The 17,079-nt window shown below is 36.4% G+C and overlaps 2 protein-coding genes across 2 annotated transcripts in view; one reads left to right on the top strand and one right to left on the bottom strand.

Moving 5' to 3' along the window:
• nek10 (NIMA-related kinase 10) overlaps positions 1-3,722 on the top strand; it is a 33,461-nt gene extending 29,739 nt beyond the window's left edge. The window contains exons 29-35 of the mRNA XM_067449495.1: positions 327-358; positions 526-626; positions 721-831; positions 1,162-1,264; positions 1,345-1,397; positions 2,018-2,058; positions 3,201-3,722. Of these exons, the coding sequence (XP_067305596.1) occupies positions 327-358; positions 526-626; positions 721-831; positions 1,162-1,264; positions 1,345-1,397; positions 2,018-2,058; positions 3,201-3,249 (490 nt within the window). The 3' untranslated portion in view covers positions 3,250-3,722. The remainder of the gene's footprint in view (positions 1-326; positions 359-525; positions 627-720; positions 832-1,161; positions 1,265-1,344; positions 1,398-2,017; positions 2,059-3,200) is intronic.
• Positions 3,723-4,710: 988 nt separating this feature from the next.
• On the bottom strand, positions 4,711-17,000 carry nr1d2a (nuclear receptor subfamily 1, group D, member 2a). The gene is made up of 8 exons (XM_067447801.1): positions 16,742-17,000; positions 14,231-14,422; positions 13,218-13,306; positions 11,938-12,082; positions 9,656-10,146; positions 7,273-7,458; positions 6,975-7,185; positions 4,711-5,865 (listed from the first exon to the last, which is right to left on the bottom strand). The coding sequence occupies exons 1-8, from the start codon at positions 16,758-16,760 to the stop codon at positions 5,669-5,671; spliced, it is 1,530 nt and encodes a 509-aa protein (XP_067303902.1). The 5' UTR covers positions 16,761-17,000; the 3' UTR covers positions 4,711-5,668.
• Between the last annotated feature and the right edge of the window lie 79 nt (positions 17,001-17,079).

Below are 17,079 nucleotides of genomic sequence, written 5' to 3'. Positions count from 1 at the left end.
TCCATCCATCCATCCATCCATCCATCCATCCATCCATCCATCCATCCATCCATCCATCCATCCATCCATCCATCTTAAAATATCTATCTATTGTTCTGTAGTTCCATCCATCCATCCATCCAGCTTTTGTTCTATATATCGATCTATCTATCATTCTGTCGTTCTCTCTATCTATTGTTCTGTGTATCATTCTGTCAATAGATAGACTCTTTCAAAGGTTTGGGGTCAGTAGTTAAAAAAAAGAGAAGAATTAATACTTTCAAAGACATTTATAATGCTGTACAAAATATTTCTATTTCTAAATAAATGCTGTTTGTGTTTGCCAGTGGGGATTGTCAAAAGTCAAAAGCACGACCAGGTAAGAAATCTCAGTTCTGTTGATAATGTGCACAATAATGAGATGCTCTTTGAATTTTGCTTTAGTGTATATATTATTTGCAAAAGTAACCGTGTTCTCATGTCACACAGTATCTGGAAATAATAGTGATTTAAAATCGTGTTGCTCTTGTTTTTACATGTTCACAGCATCGGCAGGAATTTGTTTATCTCAGAGAAAAGTTCGGCAAATTGATGATCCCAATCAGAGGCTTCTAGAACTTCTGCACAAGATTATATTCATAACTCAGGTCATTTGGAGGGTTTTTGTCAGGCATTTTCCAGAATGTTTTCATATCTGTTATTCATGGTTTCATCTTTTTTATTCATGTTTTCTGTTTTTAGCTCCCACCAGCTCCACAAAACAGCTTCAAGCAGCGGGCGATTGAACGCTTTAAGAAGCCGCTGTTCACATACGGAAGTGACCCGTACAATTTGAAGGTGGAGCTCAATAAGGTACTTCATCTTCTTCAATGCAACAACACGTTTTGTTTATGTTGTCTTGTCTTGACATTGTTGCAGTTTATGCTGTGAGCAAAAGTGCACAGTAATAGGAGAGTCACTGGCATAAACTGTTGATGATTTTGCTTATTTTCGCACTTCTAAGAGATGTGCAGAAGCACAACACCATTAAACTTTAGGCATTGTAGGGAACCTTAATGGGGGAAAAAGATGCCACATCCCCCTCTTGTGGGAGTTATAGTGAACTTCAATGGAAAATGAATTCATTTTGGTGTGCCCTAATTGGAAAACTGCTTTTCAGACATTTCTTTTCAAACCTTTCAGGTTCTTCAAGGAAGTCAAGAGCTGGTAGAGATGTCCTCAGCCAGCAGGGAGTGGTGGTCCATGATTCAGTCTCTAAGTTCAGACCCATCCACTGCAGAAAATCGTGGAAGTGCAGCTCAGTTTCTCTCCTTGATTTGATTTTAAAGCGTTATGGACACTGAGCTTGTCTTATGTATTTTGTAGGGGAATCCGGTTACTCCAGTCTTCAAGATGGGCTCACCTATGAGGAAATACAGGTGGGATTTTAACATTTTTAACAGTACATTTTGTATGAATAATTTATATACTAATAATAATATCACACCGATTTCTGTAATTTGATTAACCACAATGAAACGTTTTTGAGATATCAGTCAGATCCATTGATGATTGAATCATTCCTGATGATTTGTGCTGTCGTTTTCCCGTCATAATTTCGATACATGAGAGGATGATGTCATTAAACATTTACATTTAATCATTTAGCAGACGCTTTTATCCAAAACCGAAATTTTTTTTTATCCAAAAGCGACTTACAAAAAGAGGAGAGCAATAGAAGCAACGAAACAAACAAGGCAAACAACCTGCAAGTGCTGTAAGAAGTGTCAGTTAATCGAGCACAGTACAATATATATATTTTTTAGACAAACACTCAAAAGAAAATTGAATTGGATATTGGATTTAATTAAAGAACTGGCTTTTGTTAGTCAGCATGAAACGGAGAATTTATAGTTAAATTTCACCTCTCGCCCACCCCATATTCACTTAATGTTCATTATAGAAGCATAACTAATATGATTTCCATCTTTAAAAGTTGTGAATTTAATATTATATCTAGAATGTTATATACGTTTGTATTTCTCGTCTGTTGTTTCAGAGCATGGTGGAGGAAGTGCTGGAGGAGAACGGCTATTACAGGTAATTCTGACACTGATGATGGAATGAAGCTGTTGAATTTCCAATTACACAAATCAAGTACTTGAGTAAAAGTGCAGATAATAAATCCTAATAAATATTGCTTCGGCAAAAGCATAATACTCATAATGAGTAAAAGAATCGTAATTGACTTTTTATTTTACTTAAAGGCACAATATGTAATTTTCGCCACTATAGGTGGCTAATTCGAAACAAAGGCGTATCTTGATGACATTATGATTTTGCGGGATCATTGTCTTCTCCTCAAAAGAATCCGACGGACTCGGGCAGAAATCATATTCATGGATGTGCTAATGTATTAAATATTTATGAACGCTACTGTAGTATGAAGGGGTGAGAGCTGAACGATCATTCGATCAGTGAGTTGTTGACTCAAGAACGGATTCAGTCGAATCGTTTATTTGTGAATCAATTCAACAGGTTCATTGGAAAGAATCGGTTCGTTCATGAATCGGGTGGCGATAAGGAAAGATACACCAATCAGGCATAACATTATGACAGGTGAAGTGAATAACACTGATTTCTCTTCATCATGGCTCCTGATAGTTGGTGGGATATATTAGGCAGCAAGTGAACATTTTGTCCTCAATGCTGATGTGTTAGAAGCAGGAAAAATGTGCAAGCGTAAGGATTTGAGTGAGTTTGACAAGGGCCAAATTGTGATGGCTAGATGACTGGGTCAGAGCATCTCCAAAACTGCAGCTCTTGTGGGCTGTTCCCGGTCTGCAGTGGTCAGTATCTATCAAAAGTGCTCCAAAGAAGGAACAGTGGAGAACCGGCCACAGGGTCATGGGCGGCCAAGGCTCATTGATGCACGTGGGGAGCGAAGGCTTGCCCGTGTGGTCCGATCAAACAGACGAGCTACAATTTGAAGCTCAAATTGCTCCAGAAAGGTGTCAGAATACACAGAGCATCTCAGTTGTTGTGTATGGGGCGGCATAGCCGCTGACCAGTCAGGGTGCCCATGGTGGTCATAATGTTATGCCTGATCTGTGATGTTTTTATGAAATTAAGGGAAGTATAATGTATGATATTGCTTTGCATTGTAGTGAAGTAAAAGTTTTTCAAAAAAGTAGAATACTTAAACATTTTTACTTTCTCTGATCTGTCTGTGTGAACTGCAGAAGCGAGCTGGATTCAGCTGCAGGAATGAGACGAACCCAAACCCCATGACCTGTGATTGACAGCTGTCATGTCTGGAGACGCAGCAGTCTGAATGACAACAGCCTCTCAGGTCAAACGTGACACATGCAACGACGACCTGACAGTTATCACGTTATGAATCATAAGCTGATTATGTGCATCTGAATGTTTGAGTTAACACCAATGTTAGATTGCAATAGTCAATGCACGCACATAGATGATTTACCTCATTTCAATCTGTGCACTTTAGGGTGTGTGTGTAATCTTCACAATTTTTTTTTTTTGACAAAACATTTGAATTCAATATAAAAAAACAGTAGTTTAGTTTATCCTAACTAAATGAATTCTTGACAGTGTATTGCTTCCACTCAGGATATGTTAAAATAGACTGAGAAATATTTAACAAAATTCAGAGAATTTATATGTGATGTGTGTGTATTTGTGTGTGTGTGTGTGTGTGTGTGTGTGTAGTGTGTGTGTGTGTCTGTGTATTTGTGTGTATGTGTGTGTGTGTCTGTGTGTGTAGTGTGTGTATGTATATATATATATATATATATATATATATATATATATATATATATATATATACATACAGTTGCAAGAAAAAGCATGTAAACTGCTTGCAGAATCTATCAAAATCTGAATAATTTTTACTAAATAAGAGAGCTTATACAAAGCGCTTGATATTTTACATACAATATGTTTACATATAGTCCACAAGACAAAAAACAGCTGAATTTATAAATGTGACCGGTTCAAACATTTATGAACCCTTAATTCTCAATACTGTGTGTCGTTCAATGGATTGCGTGTGTGTGTGTGTGTGTGTGTGTGTGTGTGTGTGTGTGTGTGTGTGTGTCGTTCCCCTGATGATCCATGGCTGTGTGTTTTTCCTTCTGGAGCTTCACTGAATGTTTCAACCTTTTTTACCAGTTGTGTTTGAGTCCCTCAATCGTCCTCAGTGTGAAAAGATGGATCTCAGAATCATACAGTCAGTGCGGGAAGGGGTTCAAATATGCAAAAGATGCTGAAAAACGGAAGAGTTTGAGGATTTTTCTGAGAACGTTGGTCAGTTTAACAAGAGACTGAAGAACAACCAATCACACAACACACACAGCTGTGGATCATCGGGGAACGACACACAGTATTGAGAATCAAGGGTTCATAAACTTTTGAATAGGTAATTTTTATAAATGCAGCAATTGTTTTGTCTTGTGGACTATGGAAACATTTGTATGTAAAATATTATTCAGGACAGCACTAAATAAAAAATACCTTTTTATTTTATTAAAATTATTCACTTTTTCAGATTCTGCAAGCAGTTCACATTATTTTTCTTGCAACTGTTATATGTATGGTATGTGTGTGTGTGTTTAAAATGTCACTTATTCTATTCAGTAAACAGTAGTTTTTCGTTCACAGCCCATCATGGCTGTCAGCGTCCTCTAGTGGGTAAAGATATGAAGTGCAATAAAGAGGCATGACAACAAATGACAAGTAAATATTTATTTACTTTATAATGATATATTTCAAATAGATATACACAACTATACATACTGCACTGTTATTCATAAAGAAACAAAACACATGGACACAGCAGAGCTCAACAAGGGAGTAGTACGTCATTTCCTATAGGTTATAGGCTGATAAATGTCCATATTGTCAAGCTGTTATGCATAGAGTAAACCGGGAGCAGTGCATCCCAAAATAACTGGGATTTTAACGTGGTTTCCCTGCTCTGCAAAACATGTTCCCCATGTCCGTAAATGTGGCAAAGAGTGATAAGGCAATCTGTAAAAAAAGATCCATAAATAAACTCTTTGACTTGTGCATGAAGCGTACTTTTGTTCACTATATATGTTTCCCGCTGCGTAATGGAAGACTTATAACACCTCTCTGTACGTGATCTATATAAAAACATAATTTAAAGTGACGCCGCTCATAAATCCTCTGAGCCCGTGCACCGTTATTATGGTGTCAGGGGAGCCGAACGTATGCGAAACTCCATCTGTTCCTCAACACCTCGTGCAAAAGCATTGCCCTGTTATACAGGTTCAAACAAAGCCAACATGCTGCTAGAAACAGACATACATTCAGAAAAAAGACACCGTATATATATATATTTTACAACACTTAATCAAATCTGTTAAAGAAGACATACTCTTTTGGACAAGATACGACGTAAAGCTGCTCTTATACGAATAGCCATGCTTTAGCAGCTATTGCACATTATGAAAAGACTCTAGAAGAAGAGTCTAGTGTTTTCCCAAAACAAATAAGAAACGTAGACAACCTTTGCTTGTGCGTAAATAGCAAATCACAATATCTAATATCGCTTTAAAATCATCCGAAAGATTCTGGAGTTTAAAAAAGCCTGTTAAATACATTCAAGAGTAAAATGTACAACCCAGATTGGTCAGACAGTGAGTCAAGGGAAGCCCCGGTGGGTTTACGGTTGTATTTTGAAGGCTAGCAGCTCCTCTGAGTGCATGTTGTTGAGCGAGCGCAGCTCTGGCAGCTTCAGAAGCAGCTTGGTGAAGATGGCGGCTTCGTTCGAGTGGTTCTTCATGACCAGGTTCCTCAAAGCTCTGATCAGGGTCTCCTGCAGGGCCTCCACGCCGCTTACGTTCTCGATGGCCGATCGGTCTGCGAAGGCATCCACAAATCTACTCGTTAGATGAAAGTTGCATGCTTCTAACCAATAGTTGTGTGCTTAAATGTTTTTTTATAAATAATAAACTAATAGCAAAAATGTATTCATTATTTATATTAAATGTATATTTTGTCTATAAACGTATTTATACATTTAAAAATAAATGAATTAATAGCAAAAATATGTTCTTTATTTATATTACATTTATATTTTGCCTATAAATATATTTATAATTTAAAAATAAATCATTTATAAATAATAAACTAATTATACATGCATTATTTATTGATATAAAATGTATATTGTCTAAATGTATTTATATTTTAAAATAAATGAATGAATTAATAGCAAACATTTATTCTTTATATTAAGTTCATATTTTGTTATTAAATATATTTATAATTTAAAAATAAATAATTTATAAATAATAAACTAATAGCATAAATGCATTATTTTTGTATATAAAATGTATATTGTCTAAATGTATTTATACATTTTAAAATTAATTAATTAATTAATAGCAAAGATTTATTATGTATTTATATTACGTTTATATTTTGTCCATAAATATATTTATCATTTATAAATAAATAATTTATAAATAATAAACTAATAGCAATATTTAATTGATTTTTTATTTATATTAAATTAAATTTGTCTATAAATGTATTCGTACATTTAAAAATAATAATAACTTTTAAATAATTTTGAAAAATTCATAATTTATCATTTTTAATTTAAAAAGTCTTATGGACTTTTTTTGAAACTCTTTTTTATTTTTATAATTTCATTATTAATTTTTAGCTTTTTGTTATGTGCCGTTTTCATTCTTGATGGCCGGTCTGCAAAAGCATGCAAAAAAATGTAATGTATATAATACAATTATTTTATAAGAATGATTCAAATTATTAAAAGCGTATCATATAAAAAAATATATAAAAATATAATTTAAAAATCATAAATTAGTAGTTTCTAATCATTAATAAATAAATATTATTCTACAAAAAATATTTATATTAAGTAAAATTATATATATATATATAAAGTTCATTTATAATATTTTAAAAAATATGCATAAGCTGGATGTTTTTGAGTGCTGTACCTGCAGACACGAGCACCACAGCGGAGAACAGGCTCATCTCCTCCTCGTTGAGCCGCAGGGCCGTGAGCTTTTCGCTGAACTCGAACATGCAGTTGAGCAGCTCTCCGGCGCCCATGGAGCGCAGCAGGTCCACGCTGTACCTCCTCCCGCTGCGGAAGGTCACCGTCCGCTCCTTGGCGTCGAACAAAGGCACGAAGCGCACCATCAGGACCTAAACGCAGGGAAACGGAGGAGAGCGTTAGGGGTCTGATGGACGGCTTGTGTGGACCGAAATGCGTCGGGACTTGTGTGGCGTTACCTCGAAGGTTCCCGCCTTGAGCAGGTTGACCTGGTCGTGTTGGGAGAGGTCCTGGAAGCCAGGGATCCGCTTGGCAAATTCCACGACTTCTCGTACGGCCGGGATGAAACTCTTGGAGAACTCCTCCCAGATTTCATGACCGGGCTTGCAGGGGTCCACGAACGGGGAGACTCTCATGGGACATACCTGAGAGAAGACCAGAGTCAAATTACACCAGACCATTTTTTTTTCAATTGTGATGTGCACTGGTAAACCCAGCCTGATCTGCTGGTGATTTGATTTAGCCCGGCAACTCAGTCTGGAAACCTGTATATCATTTCTGCTGCTTCTGTTACACTTTTGCAGGAGCCAATCACAGACTAGCTTTTCCACCTGACGCGCTATTGGTGGGTTTAACTCGATGACAGATAGAGAAATGATAAGTCGTTGCCGGTTGATCACGCCTCTTGTGGTCTGATTGGTTGAAAGACTATCCAATTGCACACAGATTTATTTGAATAATGCCCGTTAATCACACCTCTTGTGCAGAAAAATACAGAGCAGACTCCCCAGACCAATGTTCAAACTTAAATCGAGCTTGGTCTGGTGATAGCCAGACAACAGATATATGCACACCGGATGGGCACATTCTATGATTATCACGTTTTTTGGCCAGCAATATTGCTATGTAAAGACATTATGAAATTAAAATAATGTCTATAGTATGTATTATATATAATAATTTGATCGAATTTTAAATACGTGGCGAGGCGCTGAGGTTCTCGTCTGGTGTGTGATCCTCTAAACATGTTGCTAGCCCAGGATTTAGCATTTTGCAGGTATGTTTTAATATGAATTATCATGTCGCTAGCATTTTTTGACACGTTTCCTAGCATGTTTTAATATTTTGTTAGATTTTGTTATTATGAATTAGCATTTTGCTTGCATGATTTAACATGTTGTTAGCATGAATTGGTATGTCACTAGCATTTCTGACACATTGCTATCCCGAATAAATATGTTGCTAGTATGATTTAGCATGTTTTAGCTTGTTAACATTTTGTTACCATTATTTATCATGTTGTTAGCAGTATTTATAATGTTGCTAACATGTTTTAACAAGTCACTAGCATTTTTGACCCTTTTTATTAGTATATTTTAACGTTTTAGCTTGTTGATAGCATTTTGCTAGGATGATTTATCATGTTGCTAGCATTAAATAACATGTTGCTAGCATGATTTAACATGTTGCTAGCATGATTTAACATGTCACTAACATTTGACACATTTTGTAAGTATATTTTAGCGTTTTAGCTTTTTAACATTTTGCTAGCATGATTTATCATTTTGCTAAAATGATTTAACATGTTGTTAGCATTAACTAACATATTGCTAACATGAATTAACATGTTGTTAGCATGATTTAATATGTTTGCTTACATTATTAAACATGTTGCTAGCATGAATTAACATGTTGCTATCATGTTTTAACACACTGCTAGCAATAGCATGAATTAGGATGTTGTTGAGGGTTGAAAACTTTAATGTGAACATTATGAAATGAGAACGCATTCGTGTAAACTGCGGTCAGTTGCATAAACTTAAACTTGGGACCAGTTTAGCTCTATCAGTTTAGACACAGCTCTATTTTTCTGCTTGACTAGTAAAAAAGTGGTTGTGCAAGTCCTAATGTCAACATCACCAAAGCTTGAAGTGATAAGAACATGTGGAATGTGTTCTTTACAGAGAATGCAATCCTATAATGCATTATGATAAGCTTAAAAAAAAGTGCATGTATGCATTTAGCAGCTTTTAACCGAGCTGCAACCTCCCGCAATCTCTCTTGAAGCTAATACGGAGGTAATGTAAACTGCAATTCCTCAACTGGCCACTAGGGGCAGGCTACAGAAGGAGCAGAATCTCATTGAGCCTCATGTTAAAATTCCCAACTTTACAGCAGAAAAAAACATGTTTACAGCCTGGTACAAATTGTGGTTTTGGTCTATAAGGCTAATCTTGACCTTCATGACGACTGTGAGGGGGGGTGAAGTTTTTTATAACTCATTCGTTTACGTTATATAAAGCCTTAAAGTTCTCCATAATTAAGGGCGTGGTTATTTTGAGTGACAGGTGGATAGCCATTTATCCGCTGTCTATAGTCATTACATCACCTAAGCTCCGCCCACATCCTGCCTTTTTGCCCATTTTTTGTTATTCGGGCGTGACACGCCATGACTCGCTCACAAGATGACTCGCTCGAAGGCCAGCTCGCCCCTACTTCACGCTTCAGACCGGCTTATCGGAATCCTATGGGTGACGTCACGGACACTACGTCCATATTCTTGTACAGTCTCTGCTTTTAAACAAAGCTAACACTGATGTATAACAGCAGATGCTCACTAACCAGATGTCCTCGGTTTCCTCCCGTCTGGAGTGTGTTGATGTTGTTTCTGTGGTAAGGCATGTTTTCCGGCTGACGGGTCGCTTGTTCCCTGTGAGGTCCAGTGGCCTCTTTCAGACCCTCGCAGTCGGAGCTCCTCTGGTTGCCGTTCCAGCGGCTCCAGCATTCCTGCCGCGGCTCTTCGTCCTCTTTCCGGAGCGCTCCAGAGCCGGCCGGAGACCCGGATGAGCTGTAGGAGAACAGGCGTCCGTTGCTCCCTGCGTCTTCTTCTCCGCTGTCCGAACAGGACGAGGCCGTGTCCATGGGAACGACCGAGTCCCGGGAGAGATCCGACGAGGAGCGCGGCGAGTCCGGCGGTGACGGAGAAGAAGAGCTGGAGTCGTTCTGGAGCACGTGCTGCAGCTGACTGTTGTTCATCATGTTATTCATGGCGGTCTGCATTTCCAGCAGCATCCGCTGCTTCTCCCGCTTGGGGATGCGTCCGAAACGCACAGCTGAAAGACAGATCGATTATAAAAGGGTTACTTCAGCAATTAGCATATGGCTTTTTATCAGTAGAAACCCTGGAGTATACTCGAATGATCGTGCCCCCCTTTTTATTCCTGGAAAAAATACTCCGATGACGCAAATATCGTCAATTTGCATCATTGGAGGATTTTTTGGCCAGAGGCTAAAGACTACAGCCAGCAGATGGAGCTATTTCCACGTTTTCAACCCACACATGGTGTTTGGGATCGCACTCACAGCTCAGCTCGCAGCTGCAGGCATTCATGTTGAGTGCTTCAACTTCTCAAATTAATTTCTATGAAAGTTAAGCTTCCAAAGGCATGAACTGAAAACGCGCCAGGCTGAACACGCGCTGTGAATGTATGCCGCGAGCGCAGTCGCGTTTACCTCAGCTCTCATCACGAGCTCATTCAGCTCAGTCATCACGGTGAATGTAATCTGACTTCTGCTGCGTTTGTGCCGTGACACTCCCTCAGCGGCTAAATCACATTATATTGAACAGACACGTTCAGTTTTTAATTGTAGGGTCTGTTCTCCAACTGAACTGATTTTATGAAAATAAACGCAGTGGGCAAATTATCCAGTGATCCAGTAGCGATGGCTTTGGGACTCGCCTCGTAGGGCAGCAAAGCATTCTGGGAATTGTAGTCTTTCATTCCCATGAGACAAAAATACATTTTCTGTCTTTTCTCAGTCTAGAAAGCACCAATTTCAAAAATAATTTCACATTTCTACTACATTAATGACCCAGTTTAAGTACTGATTAATCTTCCTAGTGCTGACGTACTCCTTTAAACTTTCATTAGTGTGTGATAATGCCGTTTCAGCATGAGAAAGCTCTGCAAAATCACTGCTTATGAACAGTTATAGGGGTCTAACGATATATCTTTAAACGATATATCACGATATAAAAATGTGCCGATATGTATAGTTGATGGAAACAATGTGATTTGCGATATAGAGTTGTTTTATCCAAGGCTCAACTTGCTGTAGTCGGCCTATTTATAAGGTATAATTCACCCAAACACAAATTAACAAATGTACCACAAATGTTTCCCTGTCATCGTGAACTCACCATCATGGTGTTTTTTGTTTAACTTCCAAACACAAATGAAGATATTCTTTATTAAACCTGAGGGATTTCCACTGAGGCAGGTCAAAAACCCAGTGTGATTATCAATATATATATATATATATATATATATATATATATATATATATATATATATATATATATATATATATAGATGCCTCATTAGTGCCTGCGCGGACCAGTCGAATGAGGCATCTATGATCATGCTGGGTTTTTTACCTTCTCCAGCAATAGTAATGGCATGGAGATTTGTTTGATATGAGGTAAAAAATAACACAAATACGGTTTTGTTTCTCGCAGAAACCGATCGTTTGGTGTCTTAAGACATCAATGTGTCGTCCACGAGCCGTAGGGTTTAATATGGATTCGTATGTCTGTGTGTTTTTTACTCTCGTCAATGGGGTGTAATTCTACATGCATTATACGAGCAATGGCTGAGTTAAAAATCTTCATTTGTGTTCTCCTGAAGAAACAAACACACCTACATGTTGGACGCCCTGGGGGTCAGCAGATAAACATCACAGGCTTATGTTTGGGTGAACTATCCCTTTAATGCTATTTTAAGCAGTTTACACTTCAGCTCCAGTAGACATGTGGAATTATTTTTCTGCTTGACTAGTAAAAAAGTGGTTGTGCAACTCCTAATGTCAACATCAAAGTTTGAGTAAGAACGTGTGTGACTCACCGTCGCGAGACATCCCGACCGATAAACACTTCCTGAAGCGGCATTGCTGGCAGCGGTTGCGGTTTATCCGCACTATAGTGCAGCTCTCCGTCTTCAGGCATTTCTTATACTGAATGTTCTGCTGGATGCTTCTCCTGAAGAAGCCCTAAGACACAATCACCGCCGTTACACACACGGTTATACACACACATAATAATTATATATACATATATTATGTAAACACAAACTTTTGTTTTGGATGCAATTAATCACGATACATTTTTCCCCAGCACTAATTTATATATACAATATTTTTGATATAAATTATATAAATATATACACATGCAAATATTTCTTAAATATATAAATACACACTCATATTAAGAAATGCATGTATATACTGTAAATATAATTTATATTATAATTAAATATTTTTATATATAAATAGCACATGTATATACATGCATGAGGGTGTACTTTGTATGTATATATATATATATATATATATATATATCACAAAATCTCAGCTGGAGATATTACGGGTCTGTTCCAAATCTTAACGAGCATCCGGAGCAACACTACATAGTCAGCAACTCACAGAAACTCTTTTTTCGTGTTGTTATGCAAAGCACAAAAACTATGTTGCACACACAAATAAAGGGTTAAACTGCGTGTTTTAGGACTGCATTCTCTGCAAAGTAAATCAAGTTTGACTTGCATGCATTTGGCATTGTGATGCAGTTAGTTCACTCTTGAAGCATCGAAAATACATTTTGGTCCAAAAATAACAAAAACTATGACTTTATTCAGCATTGTCGTCTCTTCTGTGTTTGTTTTCAAATAAAGAAATCCGAATCATGAATCTATACGCTGATTCATAACCGTTTGAATCTTTATTTGATGATTGAAAACAACGCAGAAGAGAAGACAATGCTGAATAAAGTCGTAGTTCTTGTGATTTTTGGACCCAAATGTATTTTGGATGCTTCAAGAGACTCTAATTAACCCACTGATGTCTCATATGGACTACTGTGATGATGTTTTTATTCCCTTTCTGGACATGGACAGTATAGTGTGCATACACTTGCATACGCTCTCAGACTAAATATAAAATATCTTAAACTGTGTGTGAAGATGAACGGAGGTCTTACGGCTGTGAAGCGACATTAGGGTGAGGAGTTAATGACATACATTTCATTTTTGGGTGAACTAACTCTTTAAAATGCACCTGTACATGAGCGGATCACTAAGTTTCGGAACAGACCCGAATGTTATCTGATCCTGAGAGAAGCGTTTCTTACCTTGCAGCCTTCACAGGCATGGACACCGTAGTGGAAGCCCGAGGCCACGTCTCCACACACTTTACACAGCAGCACCATTCCATTCAGCTCTGCAAATATGCAGAAGAGTCAAATCCAGTGCACAAAAACATGCACAGATTGATTTCAAATATGTATTACAAAATGATAATTGAATCCCATATAAAAGCAGATTTAGCACAACTATATATATATACATACACATACACACACAGGCCAAAAGTTTGGACTCATTACTATTTGTAATGTTTTTGAAAGAAGTTTCTTCTGCTCATCAAGCCTGCATTTATTTGATCAAAAATACAGATTTTTTTTTAATATTGTGATATATTATTACAATTTAAAATATTTGGTTTTCAATGTATTCTACTTTAAATGCTGATTTATTTCTGTGATAAAGCTGAATGTTCAGGATGGTTCCTCCAGTCTTCAGTGATCATGATCCTTCAGAAATCATTCTCAGATGAGGATTCATTAGGAGTGTTGGACACAGTTCTGCTGACTGATATATTTGATGAACAAAAGGTTCAAAAGAACGGCATTTATTCAAAATAAAAACATATTTACAAATAATATAAATCTCCTTTACTATCAATTTTTTATTAATTTAACACATCCTTGCTGAATAAAATTATTGATTTTTTTTTCAAAAAAAGAAAAAGAAAAATGACTGACCCCAAATGACTGACAGTAGTGCATATTGTTGTTACAAAAGATTTCTATTTTTGAAACATTTGCTTCTTTTTTTTCTCTTTTTCTTTTTATTCATCAAAGTATAATAAAAAAAGTACCACAGGTTAAGAAAATATATCAGGCGGCAGAACTGTTTCCAACACTATATATCACAATATTTTAAAAAAATCTGTATTTTTGATCAAATAAATGCAGGCTTGATGAGCAGAAGAAACTTCTTTCAAAAACATTACAAATAGTAATGTGTCCAAACCTTTGTCCCGTACTGTATGTGTATATATTTGTTTGAATCTTGGACTCACTGGTGATGCCGCTCTTGGCAGCGAGGGTCTTGTCTCGTGGGTGAATGCGTTTGGACAGCAGGTCTGTGACGCGGCTGGGCTTTGAGGGCAGAGGGGGGGAGGACGATGGGGAGCGGCTGTAAGAGCTGTCACTCATGCATGACTCGGGGCTGGAGGCGGAGCTTGAGGAACAGACGTAGGCTATCACGCCTCCTTGAGAAGAAAAACAGGGAACTTTTAAAAAATGCACACTCAATTTTTTTTTTACAAGAGTATAAACTGATATTTTATACTCTTATATAAAATATATAAGAGTATAATTTATAACAATTTATAATTTATAGAATTTATAACAAATTTATAAATTGCAAATGTTCCTTTTCTAGATTAAATAAAGAAAAATGCTACATTTCTTTAAAAAAATTGCTTTTAATTGAATAGTAGTTTTTTTGTTCTACTGGTCTAATAATGGATCTAATAATGTTATAAAATAGTATTTACTTCTTTTGCTCTCCTTATTCAGACTGTTATTCAGAATTCTGACTTTATTTTATCAGAATTCTTTATTTACATCTCGGAATTCTGACTTTATTTATCGTAATTCTGATATTTTCATCTTTAAAATTCTCACTTTATTTCTTGGATTTCTGTATTTACATTTTGGAACAATTATTACTTCTTCTTTTTTTTAAGTTTAGAAAAGTATATATATTAGTGACTATATCAGAATTGCGAGTTTATATCCCACAATTCTGAGTTTACTGATTTTTTTACTCTGAATAAAAAGTTCAGAAATAAACCTATTATATTAAAAACAAATCCTTATACAAAACAAAAGCAAATCAATCTCATTACAAATGAAGATGTCCTTTTATTTGTAATACAGTTTAACATGCTTCATTTGATTTAATTGACACAATAATGATGATGAAGTCACACAAATATGCTTGCATGACCTATTATTACTGACCAGAGTGTATGTGTATATATATATATATATATATATATATATATATATATATATATATATATATATATATATATATATATATATATATATATATATTGATATGCATATACATACATATATATATATATATATATATATATATATATATATATATATATATATATATATATATATATATATATATATATATATATGTATATGCATATCAATATATATATATATATATATATATATATATATATATATATATATATATATATATATATATATATGTATATGCATATCAAAGGGACAATTTGATACCATCACTGTACTTTTATTAGGCAGTCAAAATGTACAGTATATTTATGTACAAGTCTACATAAATGGATTTATTCCACACTAACCAGAGAGTAAACAAAAAAAAAAAGGTTTTTAAATGGACAAAGGGGGTTACCTAAACAGCAATAGTTTCTCAGACCCACCCACACGTGGACCTCCCATGTTTTCTACGGGAAGCATATCTAGGTCACTAGCTGTCTACTGCCTCCTTCACGTGGTACTGCAGAGTCTCGCGTCAGGGCACTGTGCTAAATTATGCAACCGCGTCTCCTCAACCAATCAGAGATTACGCATTGGGCACGTCACGACCAATCAGCGGCAGGGCCCCGTCTCCTCGTACACACATGCACATGGCTAGGCTACGAGAGCCATGTGAGCTCGATCCTTCTAGTACTCGGAGTACTGCGTGTGTGTGTGTGTCGTCACGGGCACTCCTAACCTACATACAGTGTGTGACGCGCGCGACGCTGCAGCAGCGCAATTTCAGCAATGGGAATCATGCCAAAGGGGCTTTAAATCACAACATTAGGATATTGCACATCTAAATGATAAATAAGTGCACATCTACTTTGCGATACAACAAACGTAAAGCTTCAGTAATATATGATGAGGGATGATATTAAAATAATTTTACGCATTATTCAGTAAAGAGATGCACAACATAATGAGGCTTAAATGTAGATTAAACAACAATAAATGCACTTTATAAATGTATTAATCAATTATCAACATTGATACATACCATAATGCACACTTAATAAAGATAACAAATATTTTTATTTTTATAGGGATGTCGCTTAATACTAGCTGCTAAAACTACACATATTCAACATATTTGTGTCTCGTTTCCAGTCCAAATATCTAAAAATACCTCAATCAAGATGCATTTACTAGATGCGCAAAATGGCATTTTTCTTGTTTTCTGGAAAATAAAATGCTAAGCATCTTGATTTAGGAATTTTTTAGATATTTGGACAAAATATTTACAAAAATATATAAGTAAAAAGGCATTTTTTTGCGATGTATGTCTTTAAATCTGATGCTTATTCTTTGATATTTACCAGTTTTTCATGACAGTGGAAATCTTGTCAAATTATCATCTTTTAGGCTACATCACTTTTGCAATTACAAACACGTTCCTTTCCTCAAATAATAGATTTTTCTTTTCTTATCATGCTAAATATGTAAGTCATACCATTATGATTTTAAAACACATAAGCGATGGTGAAGACATGTCTCACCTTGCTTTGTTGACTGCATGTTTTCGGTCTTCTTCAGACTCTTGATAACTATTCTCCAGCCTGTCTGTCAGTAGCCTAATAATTCGAGATGGACCGTCGCTTTGTGTGCAGATCGAGCCGAACAGATCCAGTGTTCTCTCGGAACATTCAGCGTTCCATTTGGAGCTCTCGCGCGTTCGAATCACAATGGAACGGAACTCCCAGGGCTGCGCTCGAACGCTCAGAACTGAATGTTCTTTAGCTCACTCGCTGGTGTTTCCGTGAGTGGCCCCGCCCCTCGGCTCACTGACTTTAACCCAGTGACACACTTTCACCCGTTAGTCCGGTCCAGAGGCGGC

Source organism: Pseudorasbora parva, chromosome 7, assembly GCF_024679245.1.
Source record: "Pseudorasbora parva isolate DD20220531a chromosome 7, ASM2467924v1, whole genome shotgun sequence".
NCBI classification, from domain to species: Eukaryota; Metazoa; Chordata; class Actinopteri; order Cypriniformes; family Gobionidae; genus Pseudorasbora; species Pseudorasbora parva.
The sequence above is the reverse complement of the archived record's forward strand: the minus strand, read 5'-3'. Positions and strand labels throughout refer to the sequence as shown.

What these genes read in the sequence shown, in the direction of transcription:
- nr1d2a (XM_067447801.1), bottom strand. An exon ending in GGTCGGGATGTCTCGCGACG is followed by an intron (nt 10,147 to 11,937) that starts GTGAGTCACACA and finishes TCTGTCTTTCAG; the next exon opens with CTGTGCGTTTCGGACGCATC. An exon ending in TGTGGTGCTCGTGTCTGCAG is followed by an intron (nt 5,866 to 6,974) that starts GTACAGCACTCA and finishes ATGCCTTCGCAG; the next exon opens with ACCGATCGGCCATCGAGAAC.